The 18,464-nt window shown below is 39.6% G+C and overlaps 1 protein-coding gene across 4 annotated transcripts in view; it reads right to left on the bottom strand.

The window, feature by feature from the left end:
- VPS13D (vacuolar protein sorting 13 homolog D) overlaps positions 1 to 18,464 on the bottom strand; it is a 105,205-nt gene that overhangs the window by 73,532 nt on the left and 13,209 nt on the right. For 2 of the 4 annotated variants that reach the window (XM_054647879.2, XM_054647882.2), the window contains exons 17-30: positions 17,745 to 17,875; positions 17,283 to 17,415; positions 14,473 to 16,695; positions 13,983 to 14,134; positions 12,180 to 13,214; positions 11,385 to 11,475; positions 10,692 to 10,818; positions 8,908 to 9,088; positions 7,309 to 7,491; positions 4,260 to 4,479; positions 3,592 to 3,802; positions 3,185 to 3,356; positions 1,797 to 1,909; positions 1,045 to 1,254 (exon numbers count right to left, since the gene is read on the bottom strand). In XM_054647879.2, coding sequence (XP_054503854.2) covers positions 1,045 to 1,254; positions 1,797 to 1,909; positions 3,185 to 3,356; positions 3,592 to 3,802; positions 4,260 to 4,479; positions 7,309 to 7,491; positions 8,908 to 9,088; positions 10,692 to 10,818; positions 11,385 to 11,475; positions 12,180 to 13,214; positions 13,983 to 14,134; positions 14,473 to 16,695; positions 17,283 to 17,415; positions 17,745 to 17,875 — 5,182 coding nt within the window. The remainder of the gene's footprint in view (positions 1 to 1,044; positions 1,255 to 1,796; positions 1,910 to 3,184; positions 3,357 to 3,591; positions 3,803 to 4,259; positions 4,480 to 7,308; positions 7,492 to 8,907; positions 9,089 to 10,691; positions 10,819 to 11,384; positions 11,476 to 12,179; positions 13,215 to 13,982; positions 14,135 to 14,472; positions 16,696 to 17,282; positions 17,416 to 17,744; positions 17,876 to 18,464) is intronic. The other 2 variants (XM_054647880.2, XM_054647883.2) reach the window with 1 other exon arrangement.

Below are 18,464 nucleotides of genomic sequence, written 5' to 3'. Positions count from 1 at the left end.
CACTCATAAAGCAGATGAGGCTGAACTGTGCAAACTCAGTTGTTCTCCACTAACTGGGTCTAAGCTCGCTGCCCACTGACTCAACAGTTCTGTGAAAACCATCTGGGGGTTTTTTAGGGTGTATTTTTTAGTAAATCCCATTTTAGTTTTAATCATATTGAAATGTTGGCTTCTTTCTGAACACATTTTTTTAGGTACCTAAAACCGGAATGCAGCATCCAAATCTTAAAAAAAAATTCTATCAATTGCCAAGATTCTTTAGCTGGTTTTTATGAAAAATTGTCTCTAAAATTTTCAACTGGACTAAAATAATCCACTTTTTTTTTTTTTTCTACATTATTCCTGCAACTGCTCCAGAAGGCATCATACTTAGAGAGTGAGAAAGCTGAGCTTGGTCAGCAAATCAGATCAGAAGTGACAGCAACATCTCCACTCATCTCACTGCACCCTCTTCTTTGATAGTCAACATTCCTCAAAAACCACCATGCTGAAACAGGTAAATACTGACATTATACTTTAAATTCCCAATTTCAATACTAAATTAGATCAAAACAAGGAAGAAAAACCAAACAGGGTAGGGCAGAACACAGAAGAGAACACAGAGATTGTTTTTGGAAGGTGCCATTCCTGTCTGTATTTGATGCTCTCAGAAAACCACGTGTGACACCTGCTGGGAAACAGCTTTTGTGCATCTCATATTAAAAATTCTACAAACTGGTTTTATGCACACATCCCAGTGATAGGCCAGACTTATCAAGCTTTAAACACTATTAATTTTGATAGGTAAAACCTTCATCTGATCCATTACACATTCAAACCTAAATTTTATTGCAATAAGTGAAAAAGAAAACTAAAGAAAAAATACTTATAGAGAATTAATAACTGCAGATTTCAATCTATCAAGTACCACTGATCACCCCAAAAATGTCATCAGACTAAAATACAATGCCCTCAGGTTTATCTACAATAATAACAGATGTATTAAAATCAGGACAATACTGATTATGTCATTATTAAAAACAAACAAATCCCAGAATTACCAACCTGAAATGCAATTCAATCTGGATTGCTCCTGGGCTACTGGTGTTCTTTGATGATTGAAAGATGCAATTGAAGACATTTGGGGGGCCTGTAGCATATTTCTGTCCAGCATAACGAGTGTCAAAGGCCATCATGGAATGAGAAACCAGATTTACAGACTTGGTTCCATCTGAAGAGCTTTCAAAAAGCAACTTGGATTTCTTAAAATCAAACCTGGGAGAATAAAAAGCAAAACATCACACCCAAGAGACTTACAGTTCATTTATTCCTTGGAGTCACTTATTTTACAAGTATGGCACACTGCTGAAATCTTTCATTTAGGTATTTTCTAAAACAACTACAATCATATCATAGATATAGAAAATAAACCTGTATTAAATGTAATCATATTTTCCACTGATAAAAAGCCTTCTGGATTTAAAAAAGCCCAACAAGCCAACATAGCAGAAATCTGCTTTTTTAACCTTCCCTTGTTTTGCTTTCTTAATTAAAATACTATTACTTTTGGGCAAGTACTGATTGCTGGACTGTTATTTCAAGGACAAGTGGAAAGACAGACTGTATCTTTTGAACAATGTCATTCCCTTTCATCTCTCAGAGCAGTTAAAACTCTCAGTTTGGATTCTAATTAAGAAACTCCATTCCACTGCATTATTAAATTGCAATTCCACATATTATTTTAATTCTTGTCCTGTATCTTTCACATGAGCACAGTACTTAGGACAAGGTATTCAGTAAGAGAAGAACATTCATACCTGGCTAAAGAGCTGCTTCCATCTTTTCCCTTTGGATCCATCAGCTCCAGGCTCACGTTAACCATGTCAATGAGGAAGGACATGGAAGTATAAACTTCTCCACTCAAAACTGTCTGTAAGTGGAAAACACCAACATTCTTTTTCAGAGCACCTGCTTAACTTTGATCTCTGAATTAAGCTGTATTTCAGAAAAATGTAAACAGCTTTTGTGTGGGGTCCTTCTTCTCCAAATGGTTTAATCAATGGTTTCATTAACCATTACTGGGGAAATGTTACATTTCCCAACACTTGGCCTTTAACTTGAAAATGACCATTAACTCATTTTCACAGTGCTGGTCTAGAGCTCCTTTGTCCTTAACATATTGCTGCCATATCAGCAGCAAAATCAGCAACCACCCTGTTCCAGACTGCAGGGCAAGATGTGTTCTGTTCCCATCTGGATAGCAGCTGTCCTGTGTCAAGTGGGCAGTTTGCCTTATCTCTCTCTGAGTGATCACAATCACTCCTCCCTTGGGAGGGGACATCTGCTGATAACAGCTATGGAATGTCCCTGCATGGCTGATAAGAACTACAGCATCCCATTGGGAGATGTGAGCCCAGAGGGAGGAGCCAAGCATTCCTACCTGGATAGAATCTGGAGATTCTGGAACACCAGCCAAGCATTCCTACCTGGATAGAATCTGGAGATTCTGGAACACCAGCCAAGCATTCCTACCTGGATATAATCTGGAGATTCTGGAACACCAGCCAAGCATTCCCACCTGGATATAATCTGGAGATTCTGGAACACCAGCCAAGCATTCCTACCTGGATAGAATCTGGAGATTCTGGAACACCAGCCAAGCATTCCTACCTGGATATAATCTGGAGATTCTGGAACACCAGCCAAGCATTCCTACCTGGATATAATCTGGAGATTCTGGAACACCAGCACAGCTTCTGCACTGCATTGCCCAGAGGAACAGCAGCTGCCTCTTGCCCTGGATCTTCAGAGGCAGAGACTGCACCTTTCTCCAGGATCCCTGCTCCAGCAGAACCAGCCCTGGCACTGCAGGAGGGCTGAGCCACAATTCCAATGGTTCTGCTGCCCACCCTGACCCACAGGGTGTCAGGCTGGGTTCTGATTCTGTCAGTGTTGTTTTGTTTTACTACATTGTTTATTTTATCCTTTTATTTTCTTCCCTAGTAAAGAACTGCTATTCCTGCTCCCATATTTTTTGCCTGAGAGCCCCTTAATTTAAAATTTACAGCAATTCAGAGGGGTGGGGAGGATTCACATTCTCCATTTCAGGGGAGGCTCCTGCCTTCCTTAGCAGACTCCTGGCTTTCCAAACCAAGACACACCCCCAGACATTTCAAGAGAATTTCAGGTGCACATGGATCCTTACAAGAATTCTTGGATCCTGCAAGTCATAGGGGCGCATGAACTCCTCGATGGGCTCGCCGAGGTTGTTCTCCAGCAGCCCACGGATCAGTTTGTACTTGTTCAGATCCAGAGAGCAGTGCACTGAGGACAGGTTGCCATGGATTGAAATGTCTGCAACAGCATGACTCAGCTCTCTGCAACAAGGAGAAAAAGAGAAAACCTCAGTGCTTCCAGGAGCTCCAACAGCGGGCAAGACCTTTAGGATATAAAAATATTGCTTTAGGATACAAAAATATGACTCAGCTCTCTGCAACAAGGAGAAAAAGAGAAAACCTCAGTGCTTCCAGGAGCTCCAACAGCAGTCAAGACCTTTAGGATACAAAACTATTGCTCTAGGTGACAGCATAAAGGGACTCTGTTTAAACTCACTTGTCCAAATTTCTCTCTACTTTTAACTTCAGTCTGAAGGGCTCTGTCAGCAGGCTCCCTCCTGTCTGCCTCACCAAGTAGGATGGAAAGCTCAAGTCTGCACTGGTATCTTCCACAGCCTTGGAATACTCTCTCTGGTACCTTTCAGCAGCAAAGATGTCCATGTCCTGCAGATCAACTACAATGCAGTCCAAGAGGCAGATGTGATCCTCTGCAAGTACACAGGAGATAACACATTATGGATGGAAAACAGAATCTGTGCAAAACTGATGCAACCTACTTTTAAGAAAGAAATTTAATTTAGCTTTTATTTTATTCCACTTTTTTTTTTTCATGTTTAATATCTGTAACTAGCAGATACCAAGCTCATTCATGGTCAATCTAAATTCCTAATTAGGAGTCCAAGCACTCTCCTTGTATGTGTGCAATATGCATCTCAAAACACACCCAATTTGCAGGACTCTTCTTCCAGAAACTGAACTACAACTCCCTAATCCTTTAAGCTGCAAAAAATCAGCCTTAAAGCTCAGAAGTCATTTATTCTCCAATCTACAATCCTCAGGCCCAGAGCCTCACACCTTTCCAGTGTCACATAGGATCAAAGCACTGTCACTGCACATTTCACAAGGCAAAAGAAGCTCCATGGGGCTCCTCCACCTCTCACATACCTGGGCTCTCAGGGTTTGGGACCACAGGCAGCTTTGATGGCTGCCCCTGCTGCTTACTCCATGTGCTCACTGCAGGCTCATTCTTCAGCCTAGAAATGTTTGCTCCCGATGATTTTTTCATGACCAATCCTTCTATTGCTGATTTGGACTCATCAGCACTTGGTTTCTTCACACTATGTTTTGGGGTTCCCATAGGAGAGGAAAATTGAACAGAATCCTGCTAATGAAAGAAATTTTGTAATTAATGTTAGATTTTTGACTTGAATTCTAATTACTGGAATGCCAGTATCTTCTGCTGTAGGAAAATGGCCAAACTTTTCTCCTACAGCCTTAACAGCAGATGAGAACATTTTTTATGTAAAAAAAAGTTTATTTCAGCAACCTTCCTCAAAAAGCTGTAGAATCATTTCAATGAGAAACGAATTCAAAAGCAGAGGGTTTTGCATAAAACTGAAATACTCTCATGTAAATGAAATTAATACCAAAGTGGAGGGGTAAGACTGTGACAGTATTAAACATTTCTTCAGAATAAAAACTGTTCAATATTTAAAGCTGTTTTTCAGGTGGTGAAAAAAACATATGCCATTATTTCTGCAAGATCATGTCAGCAATTTCATGTTTTATTACAATATGTGAACTAACACTTCTGCACATGCACATTTTATGCACTTTAAATACTTCAGCTGTCACATCAAAATGTGTCCCAAAATTCTCCTGCAGTTTAAGGTTGGATAAATCCCTACATTTAATGTTAAATTCCTCACAGGTGAAGAAAGAAAAATTCATTTATATTGATGTAAACCATTTTAGACATCTCCCCACCACCACATATCCAGTGGAAATACATGAGCTGTCTTGCATCAAAAACCTGCAAATGTCACTACAAAAAGACTCACATCAACATTAGGAATTTCTTTTCCCAAAAATCCTGCTTGACCAATCTGAGAGCCTTCTGTGATGGAATGGCCCCAGCCACTCTGGGATTTGCCTGGTGTAAAGGTTTGCACAGCACCTTTATAGCCCAAAGCCAGCTTTGGGATTCATCTGTCAATCATTTCCATTAATTAAATTCATGTTCTACATAAAGGTAGCAATTCTCTTCAGTGCTTACTCAGCCCTTACTCCAAGATTGCTCACTTTGCCCCTGACTCCTGTATTGTTATTATCATTTCCCATCTTCTGTATCCAGGTTCTGATGTCACATCAATCCCTACCATAAACTTCCCTTTCTGGTTTTAATTGTTAATATTTTATTGCCTTATGTGGTTTTTAAATATTAGAAAAAAATGGAAAAATTAATTGTAAACACAACCAAGGATTTTAAGAAAAAAGATTTGAGGATATTAACATTTAACTTCATACTATAAAGAAAAGACTGAAAAGTACATGCAAAGGAAAATCACCACATCATCTATAAATCTATGAATTTATGCAATTAAATCCAAATTAGCAGCTCCTCAGACATGCATTAAGAGCACACCACAAAAACTTTACATCCAATTCTTATAGAATTCAGCAAAACCTTTAGAAAAGAAACATCTTTTTTAATAAATGAAGTAGCTTTTTTAAGTGCTAAATTCCAGAAGAATACTTTCTTTTTTTTATAGAATGAATGAGGAGCACCTGAACACTGCCATAAGGATGTGAAATACCTCAAATAAAACAGGATCCTTGTATGCATTGCCTTGTAATATCCGATCCTCAAAAATGAACACAGAACAGAGGAAAAATGAAAACAAAACCAACAAAAAAAAGCCAAACCCTACACCTAATTCCATTTCAAACACCTACATTTCTACAGTGCAACATAACACAGTATTTTTAGGCTGAAATAAAATTATTGTGCACAATTATTTTAAGTTACAATGTTAGTGTAGGTGTTTACAGCTTACAAACCTGTACTTGTACCATCAACACCCTACAGAACAACCCAACATCTCAGTGCAGAATTTCCTTACAGCAGACACAGGGAGAGACCAACCAGGAGAAGGCAACAGACACTCCACAAACCCACTGCAGCAATTTAGTCCTTCTAACCTCTAATCCCTTCCAAATGGAATTAAAGGGGTCCCAGACAACTCCCTGTTTTGTTGAATGGGTCAGATACAGAAAGCCACCCAAGATGGATCCTCCTTCTCCCAAATGTTGTGGCTGCATCTCTGAGGAGCAGCACCAGCTGCTCCTGTCCTGTGCTTTGCCACATGTACAGCCACAGCAAACCCTTCCCATGGTCTCACCCCATCAAAGCAACTACACACAAACCTTTCCCATGGTCTCACCCCAAAGCAACTACACACAAACCTTTCCCATGGTTTCACCCCATCAAAGCAACTACACACAAACCCTTCCCATGGTCTCACTCCATCAAAGCAACTACACACAAACCTTTCCCATGGTCTCACCCCATCAAAGCAACTACACACAAACCCTTCCCATGGTCTCACCCCATCAAAGCAACTACACACAAACCTTTCCCATGGTCTCACCCCATCAAAGCAACTACACACAAACCCTTCCCATGGTTTCACCCCATCAAAGCAACTACACACAAACCTTTCCCATGGTTTTACCCCATCAAAGCAACTACACACACTCAGTTTTCCCTGAGAGCAGGAAATAAACCCCAATTTTGTTCTCTAGTGTGTTAGAGCAAGTCTCAGCCCCCTGTTTTCTGCTCTTCACACTGTGGAAATTTTGAGTAGTGAACAGCTGAGTAACCAGAAAGGGTGAGCTGAGAGCCCATCCTGGTCCCTGACTCAGGTGTGCACCCAGCTGGCTCCTGATTCCTCCCCAGAGCAGCTGGAGTGAGTTCAGCCTCCTTTATTCCCTCTGCTCCCTCCAAACACTCAGCTCAGTCCCCTCTGCCCCAGGGCCTCAGACAGTAAGCTCAAGACAGGAAGGGCAGCATAGCATGAAAATCTGTCAGATTTGCCAGCACACTAGCACAGACTCTCATTAGTAGAACTATAGAGGCAAAATATGAAATAAAATTTAAGCATAATTTAAAATTTTGACTGCAAGCTGCTAAATGAAGAAGCAATGTTCCTACCTTGTTCTTTAATGAAAAGGTACCAGGCATTCCTGCAAACAGGAATCTGTTCTTCACTTTCAGCTTCCCCAGATTAGCTACAATAAGGCTGTTGGACTTGGAGCTCTCAGGTATAAGCAGAACAGGAGCCCCAGCCTCAATATCAAGAAGAACTCTGGAAGCTCTCTGGGCTTTATCTCTCACCTGGAAAGAGCAAAAATACATTTACAAAATAATTACAAATATTGCAGGAAGCAGGTGATTATTTTCCACTGATTAGTACTGAACTCAGGGATCATTACCCCTTGATTAACAAAATTAAGGGATGGTAAGAGTTTATACCAAACAAAAACAACAACAAAGCAACCAACAAAACCCCGTCCAACTCTTGGTTTAGGCAGAGAATAAAGGGTAATTTAAAAAGTATTATGATGTAAATAGGGAAAATCTGTGCAAGAGGTGCAGCACTCAAGAGTGGCAAACCCTTTCAGCCCTGAACTGAGAGGCAGGACACTACATAAAAAATTCCTTAAGAAAAATTATTTGCAAAAAGCAAAACCCCATCATTTAGAACAGATGTTTCAAAATCAGATTCAAACTTCCCACCTGGTGCACAATGAAGCATTTTAATATCCAAGTATTCACTGTCTTTGCTTCAGTTATGAGAAGTTTATTTTAAAAGAAGAGTTTTGACTGTATTAATTACTCCCACATTGGGTCATGTGGTCTATGGCTGCCCTGATTATTGCAACACTCCACCATACCCCAATACTCTATACTGATATATTGATATTCTCTTGCTTTACAAGCTCTATATCCACACATTCTACCAGAATGCAGAAGTTCTGACTTTCTCAGACTACCAGCCATCAAACTAAATCAGAGACATAGACCTGAGTGGAACAGAACTTCTCACTTGGTTCTCCTAATTCAGGTATTGTCACCTCATGAACAGTGGAGAATGAGACAAGGGAACACCTTGACCCTTTCTCTGCAGTGCATCCTGCAGAAACCACGTGCTGAAGTTTTAATGAATGTGCAAATCTGGTATTCTGCACTTTCAAACAGCAGCAGGATTGTCCTGATTAAAGTTTCTTGACTAAAAGATGAGCCTGAAAAATCTCTGCTGTCACCCTGTTCTAAAGTTCTTCTATAGCAGCTCCTATAGCTTATCTTCTAAGCCCTCTGATGTTTACATTTTTGTAATGTAATGGAGCTTCTCATGCACATAATGATTGTTTTGCATTCCTTTCTGGAGGAGGAGAGAATTAATGGACTGTTGGTTTGACCAGTGTGGTTGGAGAGGTGGCAATTTCATCCTCCAATCCATGGTCACTTTTGGAATTCTATAAATACCGAGGACCAGAAATAAATATTCTATAAATAAATAAATATTCTAGAAATATCGAGGTCCAGTGGCTTTTTTTGCCTTGGACATCTCAGGGCAAGAGTGTCATTCATTTCATGTTGTTTTGCAACACTCTACCAACACCAAAACTCTAAAACCTCCCACCATTTCAACTCAGTTGAATGCATTAAAATATATATTATAAATTATATACTGCATTTCAACTGCAAAAAACCAGGCTGAGAAAGGATAGAAAAAAGGCCCAGACATACTGTTTGTCCTTCAATTGCTGCTCTCTGCCTGCCCAAGACATCTTGGAGCTGAGTAAAATGCTGGATGAAAGACACCACCTCTGCCTGGAAGCGCTGGGTGTGCACGTACTGCACAGAGGCCATCCTCAGGGTGACACGGATGTCACACTCCCTCTGCAGCAGGGGGTCTGGCCTCCCATACCTGTGACAAGGGGGGAAAGTAACATTTATCAATCTTAGCCACACTCTAGAAGCAGCACTAGGCATATTGCTGCATTCAAAATAGTAATATAGGGGATTTTGTGGAAACCCAGAGCATTGGGAATATTCCTGTGTCTGCTCTGGGAGCACTGATTCTGACCCTCATTCATGGAGAAAGTTTCCCAGACTTCAAGATAGACTGGAACCCACAAAAGTGTGAAATAGATTCTAGAGAGCAGTGTAGGTGTGTCACTGGGTGAGAAATTGAGGTTTTGGGATTTTTAGTGTGTTGTGGATGGCAGCAAGATGGAGGGCACAGGGTGTTGTCCTGGGTTTCTTCTTCATGCTGCTTCTTCCTCCTTCTCCATGGGTTTGGGTGGCATTTTGTAATTGGGCAGAAAAGTCTGCATTGCAGCTCTGTGGGATCAGTTATTGGGTTATAAAAGGGAAAATAATCCAGGTGTCAGCTCTTAATTGGACAGTTTGGTCTGAAAAGCCCTTGTACCAAGAGATTGTTGCCATTTTGTGCCTTCTCATGAAAAGCTGCAGAACTCCCAGCAGTGAGACTGTTTTACTGATAAGAAATGATAAACACCTGAGTGTGAACATGAACTCCTGTCTCAGTGCCTTCAATGCAGACCCAGAGGAACCCACAACTGGATCCCCACAGCTGGGACCCCCACACCCGGTGCCCCTTGTGAGGCTCAAACTCTGATTATGAGACTGATCCAGCCCCAGGACAGATTTCACTAAAGTTCACAGCACGTAATTAACACTACCTCAGTTGCAGACATGAAAAATTTGTTTTGTATTAATTACTTCTAGATTTTGTACATTTAAGTGATGCTGAGATTTAATTAAGCAAATAGAAATGTGCTGCATTTGGAATCTCTGCATAGCAGTCAGACCTTTGGTGATTTTATATCAGAACAGTGACTGCTGCAGGAAAATGCCTACATTCAATTCTGAATCAGTGTGCTGATTCAGAATTGAACATAAAATTGAATATATCTGAAATGAATTCCATAACATTACTTGGATAATTTCTAATCTGATTAACTGGAAAAAACAGGAAACATGACAAGATAAGACCTATTCCTTAAAACATAACAAAGAAATTCATATTTACATTACGATAAAAGCAAACCCCTTATTCCAAAATCAAGAAGCAATGGAAAAATCTATTTCATCAGTTGAAAACTTCTTCCAACTTTTAAAAAAAAGAACCATTTTAGCTAGGAAAAAACTATCCTGTAAATAATTCTAAGAACACCTTCCAACTTTAAAAAAAAGAACCATTTTAGCTAGGAACAAACTATCATGTAAATACTTCTAAGAACACCTTTAGAGGTAAATAAAAAACTACATTTCCTTTTCCATTTCTCCATACCTTGCAAGACAAAGTTAAGTTGAAAGTCTTAAGTTTATAACTGAAAATATTCTAAGTCCCACTTAAGTCCCAAGAGGCCAATCAGAATCATGCAGCCATGACAGTTGTGGGCTTGGGTATTCTGGGTTTGTTCAACTTTTGGGGTTTTTTTGGAGGGATGGAAATTAATGGAGCAACAAGCTAATATTGAGTAAGAAAAAGTTTAAATTCATACTTAAAGATTTGAAAAATGAGTGCCTCTTCACCACTTGTAGTGAAACGTTCTCTGTAAAATTCTCCATGAGATGTAAGATCACTCAAGGACAGACTTCCAATGCTTCCCTGCAAGGTTAAATCTCCCTCTGGAAAACAAAGGACAGACAATCAGGATCCTCAAACACAGATCAGTTACTAAACCCCAAAAGTTTCTATTAGTTTCTATTAGCCTCACTACAAGTAATTAAATAAGTCAATTCAATTAAAGATTAAACCTCATGTTCAAAGAAAATAATGTGTTTCTGCTGTAAAGATTATATTAACCCAGACATTACTCTAGGCTTTACACACATCATGTGATCACACCACTTTGATTTGTGAAAATTACACACAATTACTTTGTTTCCTCTAGAACAGTAATAAAAACTATTGTTCTACTCTGTGCAAGTGAAGTATTAAAATCACAGCCAATCCCAGATAAAATGATGAAAGGTTTGACAACTGGGAGGCATGTAAGGATTTAAAATAAACCCCAAAAAAGCAGAGGAAGAAGCAGTGGGAGGAGAATGTACATTTTGCCCAGAAAAAACACACAAACCCCAATGAGCACCAAAAGAAAACCACTTAAAATCCTAATTCCAGTGCATATTTTACTCATGTGCACTGATTTTATTTAAAGCTGTGAACAACCTGAGCCCCTCAATCTACTCACCAATCACTTCCAAGTGAGCTGCAAGTTTTGCCACACTGGCTTTAGCAAGCTCACTGGTTGTCTTATTCAGGACTAAGGATAAAGAATGGACCTGGTCAAATAAAACAGGAACAAACTGGTATGAAAAACATGACTTCAGAGCTTGAACATCCTGTTTAGCTTTTTTTCCAAGACAACTGCACTGTAATACATGAATGGCAAACAACAATTATCTGATTAGGAGGCACTGAATGAGAGCAACATTTTTACTGCTTTGTTTGCACATTAATGGGTCTCCCAAGCAATTCAGAATGATCAGCCCAAGAACAAATCCCAGCACTGTTACCTTCATCTTCTTCTCTTTTGTCACATCTAAGTTAGACTGCAGGGCCTCTAGGCAAAGACTGCATTATATACACATATAACATGTGTTCTTCAAAAAACACGTTTATACATATAGGTGTATAAACATATATGGATATATATTTATAAAATATAGAGTTTTGTGCATAAATAGACTCCACAGTACCTAGAACAGCACAGTGCCAATTGCAGCATGTTAGGTCTTTAATATTGAAATAAACTTTTCATTCAAGAGAGGGTCACAGAGCAAGGGAGCCAAGCATTTTGAAAATCTTCAGCTTTTCTATAACTCTTATTTTAAACTACATCCACATACATTTTAATTCTGTTTCTGCATTTATGTACACTGCCCACCAGAAAATAAAACACCTGATGTAAATGTCACCTTAAGTTCCTATAAACCAGATGCTTTATGACAGACAATCCAATTACTGTTTTCCATGTCAAGTATACCTTTAGATCCAGCTTAGTGTTTACAGGCTCTTGGACTTGAGAAGCTGACAAGGAATTTATTTCTGCTTTGATTGTCTGCTGAGTATCTTCAGGCTGCGGCTTCATAGCATGGTTATCAGCAGTGGATCCAATCCCAAAGAAATCCAATATTACTACCCAAGTTTGCAAAGTAATTAACACATCTAGACAATTAAAATCAACATCTACGCTACGGTTAATTTTGTTATAGCGAGAAGAAAATTCAGGATGTTTCCTATCCACTAGAAATATATTGATATGAACTAATGAATCATCAAAGTTACTTTTTCCACAGGGCAACTTGGATCTGTCTGCTGATGGAGAAGGAGGTGGAGTCAGAGGATACTCAGAATCAGCATCTTCTTTTTGCTTCTTACGGGAGGCACAGACTGGTCTTTGGTACAGCTGGAAGACATTGGGTGCTTCTTCCATATGGGAAGGGAGGGAACGTGGCATATCTGGGTATTCTGCATTGGACACTGAGGGACAGGACTGTGAAAGATATTCCTTATGTGCTAAACTGGATGGTTTGGGTGCTCCATGGGACACCATGAGGTTCTTATACTTAGAGTCTGGTTTCTTTTCCAAGAGATCTTCCATCAGCAGGGAACGCAAGGCAATCTGAATAGACAGGGTTTGAGGGTGATCTTTGGCAAACTCAACATCAAAATCCTGAAACTTAAGGCTGACAAGACCTTGTGCCCCAAGTGTGAGATCACCACTTAACTGAACCTGGAGCTCTGAGATGTGGAAGTTTGCTTGAATTTGAGTAAAAGATTTCGTTTCCCTGATAGCTAAGGGCTTGTTTGGACCAGAATTAAAACTAGAGTGGCTGAATAAGCCATTTTCCTTCCGTTCACTCAGGAATTCTGTGCCTGAACTATGAAGAGATGCTGAAGGAGAACTAAGACTAGCTGGAGATACAGAAGTGGCTGAAAATTTGTTCAAGTCTTCACTGTAAATTAAATTATCCAGAGTCTGAAGGACTTGTTCATATACGTGTTTTGCTAACACCACCTACAATGCAGAGAAAAGAAACAATCATCACATTGCAGCTCTCTATATTAATGGAATCAATGCATATATTCTAAAACTCAAAAGTGGAATTTCAAACCACACAAATTTTAGGTCCATCCACAATGATGATGATGATAATAATAATAATAAACAAGGTACAATGCAAAACTGAAGCAAAACAGTTCTTCTGTATGAGCTCTGCAAGATGACACCACCCAAAACCACATGGGATGGGATCCTAGAATGGGATACCTTGTATTCCTGGGCAAAAAGCATCCAGACAGAATTAATTACAAATAATTCACCACCTGAGCTTACACAGTAATTAATGAAACAAACATTCTATGTAGCCATCATGGTTGTCTCCTAAATATTAGAAGTTCCAGTTTTCTCTATTTAAAACCTCTGCTCTTGCACAGATTTTTTCAAGGTAATGGCATATTAATTCTTAGTTTCAACTACAACTGCAAATAAACTTGTTTGGACAATGTCATTTGGACAGTGACACATTTACTTTTCCTTCTGTATTCAAGATAAGCAAAAGTTATACTAATTCATGAAGATGTTTAAAATGTCCCCAAACAAGGTTAAATATTGCTCATTATTATTATCATTGTAACTTCAGACTGTCTCTTCTAACCATGTCTATAAGGACCTGATTTCTAAACTACCAACATGTTAAACCTGAAAACACTGGCCTGAAAAATGCTTATCTTCTATGCAGGGAAACATTTTTATATTGATAGTGGAAATACTGCATTTCTGTACCTGAAGAGGGTTCACGAATTTCCCTTCAATCTTCATAATGCTTGATATTCCAAAGTCTTCATTACACAGAGGAAAAGTTAAATCCAAATCCTTCTCTAGTGGTATTTTTTCCAATTTAAACTGGATCGTGGTGTTATTCAGAATGTGGAAAGCTGTAAGAGAAAGTGAAATTAAAACAACATTAGAGTAAGTGAACTGTGAATAAAGTGAATAAATTCTGTATGGAAGAGATAACACAGGAGCTATTGAACTTGCTCAGAATCTGAGCAATGCTGGACTCAGGTTCTATGGTTATATTTTGCTCAATTTCTGCTTAGAAGGCACCATTCCATTTTTGCTTAGGAGACCAAAAACGGATATAAACCCACTGTCATTAAAAGTGACCAATGTGTTTTAGCAGGATGGGTGAAGCAGAATATACAGTCAATACACATTTTTAACACATATCCTACACATATTATAATAATTAAGCCTCCTCTGATTAACATACCATGGCCTTTATGCAATGATTCAAAGAAGTCATGACGAGTAAAATGAGATTCTTCCTGGCTGTTAATGCTGGCAGGACCTGATGAAGAATGTGGCCCACGGGATATCCCACCTGCAGGCTCCTTCTTGTTTGTAGACTGACTACTGTTTAATGAATACATCTTAATATCTTTAATTTCAACTTGCAGCCTATCACTTGTAGACTCATCTTCTCCTGGTACAAAATTCTGAATAGATATTTGTCCTAGATGACCTACAAGCAGTTCAGAGCTACCAGGCTTTCGAGGTATGGAGACAATTGGGGATTCAATGTTCACATTTAATATAAGTTTGATAGTATCAGCTTTGAGGGACTGTGACCCAAATGTGCCACCTTCAGTGTCTTCTGCACTGGCAACATCTCTTGATCGTGGTGTGGTATCAAACAAAGAAACCATTTCACTGTATTCAGCAGTTTTGGTTGCCAAGACTGTTGTAACTTTTGAAGCTGCACTTTTCAACATGCTGCGGAAATTCTCTTCCAGCTCATCCATGGTCAAAGTCAGTTCTTTCAAAAATTTGGCTGAGTGGTTGTAGTGTAAGGAGGCCATTTTGAGGTTGAGAGAACACTCCTCTTTTGACTTTTCTGTGAAAGTGAAGCTTAAAGCATCTGGAAGGTTATTTCCATCATCGAGCCTAAAGAGTAAAGATTCAAAGAAATTCCCATCGCCAAGGAGATTTTCACACCTCCCTGTGTTCCCTATGCTCACCACATACTGGTTCTTCACATTGTCCCCAATCAGATCCATGAGGTGAAGGCATCCAAGAGAGCCATTCACATCCAGTTTACTGCACATGGAGACATTGACTTTGGTGCCACCAATACTGGCTGTTGCAATTTTTCTGCCATATTTTTCTCCATTTGTCATGGCAACTGTCCTGAGGAGGAGTACATTTAACCAGTGGATATCAACTGCTACCTCAGTGTTCTGTGCATAAGTAGACTGGAATGTTTCCTGTTCCCTCCAATCTCTCTCCAAGTCAGCTATTAAAGGCTGAGGACTAGAATCTTCTTTCTCCTTGGGGAAAGATTTCTGGAGAAACCCAATCAGTTCAACAATAGTCTCTGGGTTCAGGATGATATCCAGGTTGTTCACCTGCAAAGAGATCACCTGCAGACTGCTATCCAAGTTCATGGATGGGCATTCTGCACTCACAAACTGATACTCTAATTTTATCAAGGACTCTTGATCTTTTCCATTGTTACTGGGTGAGGTGTTGGAGGATGTGCTGCATCTCTCTGCCAAACCAGCAACATCAATGGGATGTGCATCTTGTGGTCCAGAGACTGGGGACTGAGCCCTGCTGTCTCGAAGGCTTCCTGTTGGTACACAAAAGCTCAAGTTCTTATGAGAAGCCATCAAAAGATCAAAATCTGTTCCATATGTTTGCATAGTATCAACCAGCAAGAGGCCATGGACAGTCAGGGACACCTCTGCATCATAAGGCCTTTTCACAAAATGGGCATTGGTGCCAAAAACCTTGAGCACAGAGATGTATCTGCCATTGCTCTCAACACCCAGCTGCATACAGTTGACTTTGAACTCGGCCAAAAGCAGCTGGGATTCAACAAGAACTTCCCGGGTGTGCTGCTCCAGCATGACAACACTCTGTGTCAGATTCATTACAGAATCGTGCAAGCTGCCAAACTGGTCCAACTCTGCAAAAATCTTGTCTTTCCCTAAATGTAGGGCATCTGAAGACTTAGCTTCAGATGTACTCAGCTGTGTCAGACAGTTCCTCAAAGCCAGCACTTTGTCTTCGTTGATGTGAATTTTCAAGTCTGGCAGGTTGCCAGACAAGACAGCTCCTGGGTATTTTGGGTCAGATGTGTAGATCAGTCTGTGCTCCAGCTGCAGGTGAACATTGAATTTTTCTACCACGTGAGTTGGACCCACATCACTATCCTGAACGTGTTTCCAGTTGTCTTTCACTCGGCCCACCATGATCTGAAGGTCCATAAAAGAAAGTGTGTATCTCTCATACATTTTTTTACTCATTAAGTGTGCCTGTAGCTGCTCTTCACTTATTTCTACTCCAGTAAATTCAGACATTTTGATGCCACTATTGGTGCTGGATTCTGGCGGTGGAGTATTGGGAGGAGTTGCAAGAGGTGTTTTATATTCTTCATCACTCAGTTCATTGACCTCTGCAGAAATGGCACCTGCACTCCTCTTAGAATCTTCTGTGGATTAAAAAAACCCAGTAAACAAACAAATAAACAAAAGCATTCTTCTCCCTTCTCAGATGTTTCCTATGATTATCTGATCATTCTGTCTGAAGTTTGATTGTTTTTAACACAAAGCATATCTGGTACTGTCCTTGCCTCCTTCCACTGTGATTTCCTTTCTCCTCAACAAGAAACCTACTACACTTCCACCTTCACAAAGGTGTCAGCCCCAGTGTAGTACAGAAGATATTAAAATACACTATTGTCTCATTTGTAACCCACTTACTGCAAGATTTACTCTTGACCAAGTTGTCAAAAAAAGAACCCATTACTCTGCCCACACAATTCTTCTGATCCTCAAAACCAAATGAAAGGTTAAGAGCTACTTAACTACAGTTCTTTTATCACCATCAGGTTTTTTCCAACTGGCTTTACTGCCTAATATTAACTTGCATTTTATTATCTTAAGACAAGGATTTTTTTCTACTTTACAAAGCAGGAACATCCCCCAAAACTTCCCTGTACTTTTCCTACCTTTTTTTTTTAAGCTCTGACTTTCTGATAAAGATAGAAAAGGAAAGCTGCAATAATTCTAATCATACCTTGAGAATTTGTGAGTAATATTCTTCCCAGATCTACAACAACTAACACAGGGTCCACAAACTTGAAATCATCGGGAAAGATCACCTGAGGGGCAGAGATATCAAGGCACACGGACCAGCTTTTGCTGTTTTCCTGAAAGTTTAGAAGAAAGACATAATAACCCACAAGAAAACAAACCAAAAAGAGCCATGTGAAACATCTAATCTGTCACTTTTTCTCCTGATGAGCTGACTGTCACAAACTCCAGCCACACTCAGGGTTGGTACCTTGTTAAAACACAGACTCCCACTGCAGTCAATAAAAAAAGAACATTTTCAGCATGCTCTGCACCTCAATCCTGGAAAATTCCCCTCTTGCTCCCAAAGAACATCACACAAACAACAAACCTCACTCTTTAAAGCTCTAAATCCCAAAGCAAAAGGGTCAAAGTCTACACAAACATTCAGGGGGAAAAAACTTACAATGAAGTCTCCAACTAATAAACGATCAATGGTTTGTCTGATTTCAGCCTTGGTCTGCATTTTCAGCTTGTTGTATTGTCTTCTGGCAGCTTCAGCCACTCTTGCCTCTAACTCAGACTGATAACCAAAACCTGCACAAGATAGGGAAAACTCACTAGGTAGAACTTGGTTCACCCTTCGTTGAATCAAAAGAAAAAACGGAAGAAACAAAGAGAAAATATTTCTTTTCAATTTTAGCAGTAAAGTACAGAACAGGAAAACAAAGCAGGTGAAAGTCATTGTCTGTGTCTAATCACCAGGCTGCTGCACAGAAAAAAGGAAGTATTTAAGCACAAAACAAATAATCAGCCTAAAAAAATACTTCCCAAATAATTTTGGAAGATCTATTCTCTCACATACCTCCAGCCCAAATAATTAAATTTGAGTAATGCAGAAAGGGTGCTAAGTAAGGCCACAGAGGAAATCCTGACTAAACATTAAGATGTGCATGTGTTGGCAGTGGTTTTTTGTTTGCTTCCTTGGTTTGATTGTTTTAAACTTGAATATTTATGGAATATTCTCACCTTGTGAGAAAAGATGCCACACACATCTTTATACCAGGTAACTCACATCTTTTGGTATTTACCATAATCAGCAGAAAAACAACTGGTATTTCATTTTCATGTTCCTAATGTTACTTACTGACACTTCTCATCTCCTCAGGAACTGAACAACCAAAAC

This window comes from Agelaius phoeniceus, chromosome 24 (genome assembly GCF_051311805.1).
Source record: "Agelaius phoeniceus isolate bAgePho1 chromosome 24, bAgePho1.hap1, whole genome shotgun sequence".
Taxonomy (NCBI): domain Eukaryota; kingdom Metazoa; phylum Chordata; class Aves; order Passeriformes; family Icteridae; genus Agelaius; species Agelaius phoeniceus.
This window is presented reverse-complemented; position numbering and strand designations above follow the sequence as displayed.